This window comes from Poecilia reticulata, linkage group LG8, assembly GCF_000633615.1.
Source record: "Poecilia reticulata strain Guanapo linkage group LG8, Guppy_female_1.0+MT, whole genome shotgun sequence".
Lineage (NCBI taxonomy): Eukaryota > Metazoa > Chordata > Actinopteri > Cyprinodontiformes > Poeciliidae > Poecilia > Poecilia reticulata.
In genome coordinates, this window is record NC_024338.1 from 22,418,067 (window position 1) to 22,419,652 (window position 1,586).

Genomic DNA, 1,586 nt, shown 5'->3' on the forward strand with positions numbered 1-1,586 from the left:
AAATGACACGCGAGGACTAAAAGATGTCTAAATGTAATTTCAGGTGGAACCAAAAAACCTGCTTCTTCTTTCCAGTTTCAGCCGACGAGCTCACAAATCGTCCTCCAATAAATAAGGCACTGAGGAGGATCCAAAAAAAAAAAAGAAAAGCAGAAAAAGCTCGAACGTCTGAGCACGTTTTGTGTTGATATTTTTGAATAAGTGGAAGACGAGTCATGAAAAATGTTCACATTTTATAACGTGCATAAATACTTTTTCCATCTTAAAGCACTCTTTACGATATTTCTACTAAATAACGATGTTTAACAAAATGTTGAGATTTATATTTAACAGGATATGAACAAAGAATTGAAGCAAAACACAGGTTGTGATGCGCACAAAGAAAAACCTTCAGGCACATCGTGTGTTATTTGGTGGCTTTTAGCTGAGTTTACCGTTTTTGGCATGTYAAACATTTTTGGGAAAGAAYCATCTCCTCCTCTTCCAACATGCTCTGATCATGTAGTGGTAACATTAAAACATGATCTTCATCAGTTTTTATGCGTATTATTGTAGTGTGTTCATCGAGACAAAACACTGTGCTTCTAATGTGGCACAAATTCCTACCGTGGAAACAAAAACGGCAAACTTTTATTACTGATTAAAACAAATCAGACAAATCCAATCAGTTTGGTAGACCAAAAAAAAAAAAAAAAAAAACATTTTGGCACCCAAAATATAGACTGTAAAATTTGTAAGACATAAGGGATATAAAACCAAAGCTGCAGCACAACTTGAAGGCAGAACCCTTTCTTCTCTGTTTTGTCATCAGTAAAGTTAAGTTTGAAACAATAAAAAAAGGCAATAAACTGATAAAGAGTCCTTTAAGCTGCAGACAATAAAGTCCCTCTTGTCAGGCTTTAGAGTTTTTACCCCACCTGTGAGATCAGGGCTGGGTGGAGGGAAGATCAGAGTCTCACATCTGGTGCGTTACTCTGTGCAGTGGAGGGCAGGCGGCGCCTACATCTCGTGGGCGGTCAGGTGATGTTCAGGGACGCCGTTGGCATGAGCCACTGCAGTGTTGTTCTCATTGAGGCGCCTCACGCGGTACATTTCATAGTGGATGCTGCTGGTGATGTCCTTAATATTCTGCATGTGGGTCCTGAACAAAAAGACACATGAAAGCGTSATGAGAAGAAACCGGCCTTTAATCAGACTTACAGTATTTCTGCTGTTTCTACAGATATGTGGTTGTCAGACCCTATGCTTTTATAAAATGACTAAATATATTTTCAAACACGACTATTTTCCTTCATTTTGATGTGCAGGTTATGCAGGCATTGAATTAAACTGGTAAAAAAAAAAAAAATATGCAGGCATTGAATTAAACTGGTAAAAAAAAAAAAAAGAAAAAAAAAAAAGAAATTTGGAAAAAACTTCAACCTGCTTGCTGGAAAACATTTAGACAGTCATGTTTTATGCAATAACTACATATTTTATATTTTCATCTTATTATAGTGTCCAGTTTGGGTAGTCTAGTCAAGAAGTGTGGTAGGACTTGTTGCCTTAGAAAGTTGATTTACTCCACAAAGTGCAACTTTTGAAAC

At 37.0% G+C, this 1,586-nt stretch overlaps 1 protein-coding gene across 1 annotated transcript in view; it reads right to left on the reverse strand.

Moving 5' to 3' along the window:
• Positions 1-610: 610 nt before the first annotated feature.
• LOC103469330 (septin-9-like) overlaps positions 611-1,586 on the reverse strand; it is a 54,763-nt gene continuing 53,787 nt past the window's right edge. Inside the window, exon 9 of the mRNA XM_017306136.1 lies at positions 611-1,216. Within this exon, the coding sequence (XP_017161625.1) occupies positions 1,000-1,216 (217 nt within the window). The 3' untranslated portion in view covers positions 611-999. The remainder of the gene's footprint in view (positions 1,217-1,586) is intronic.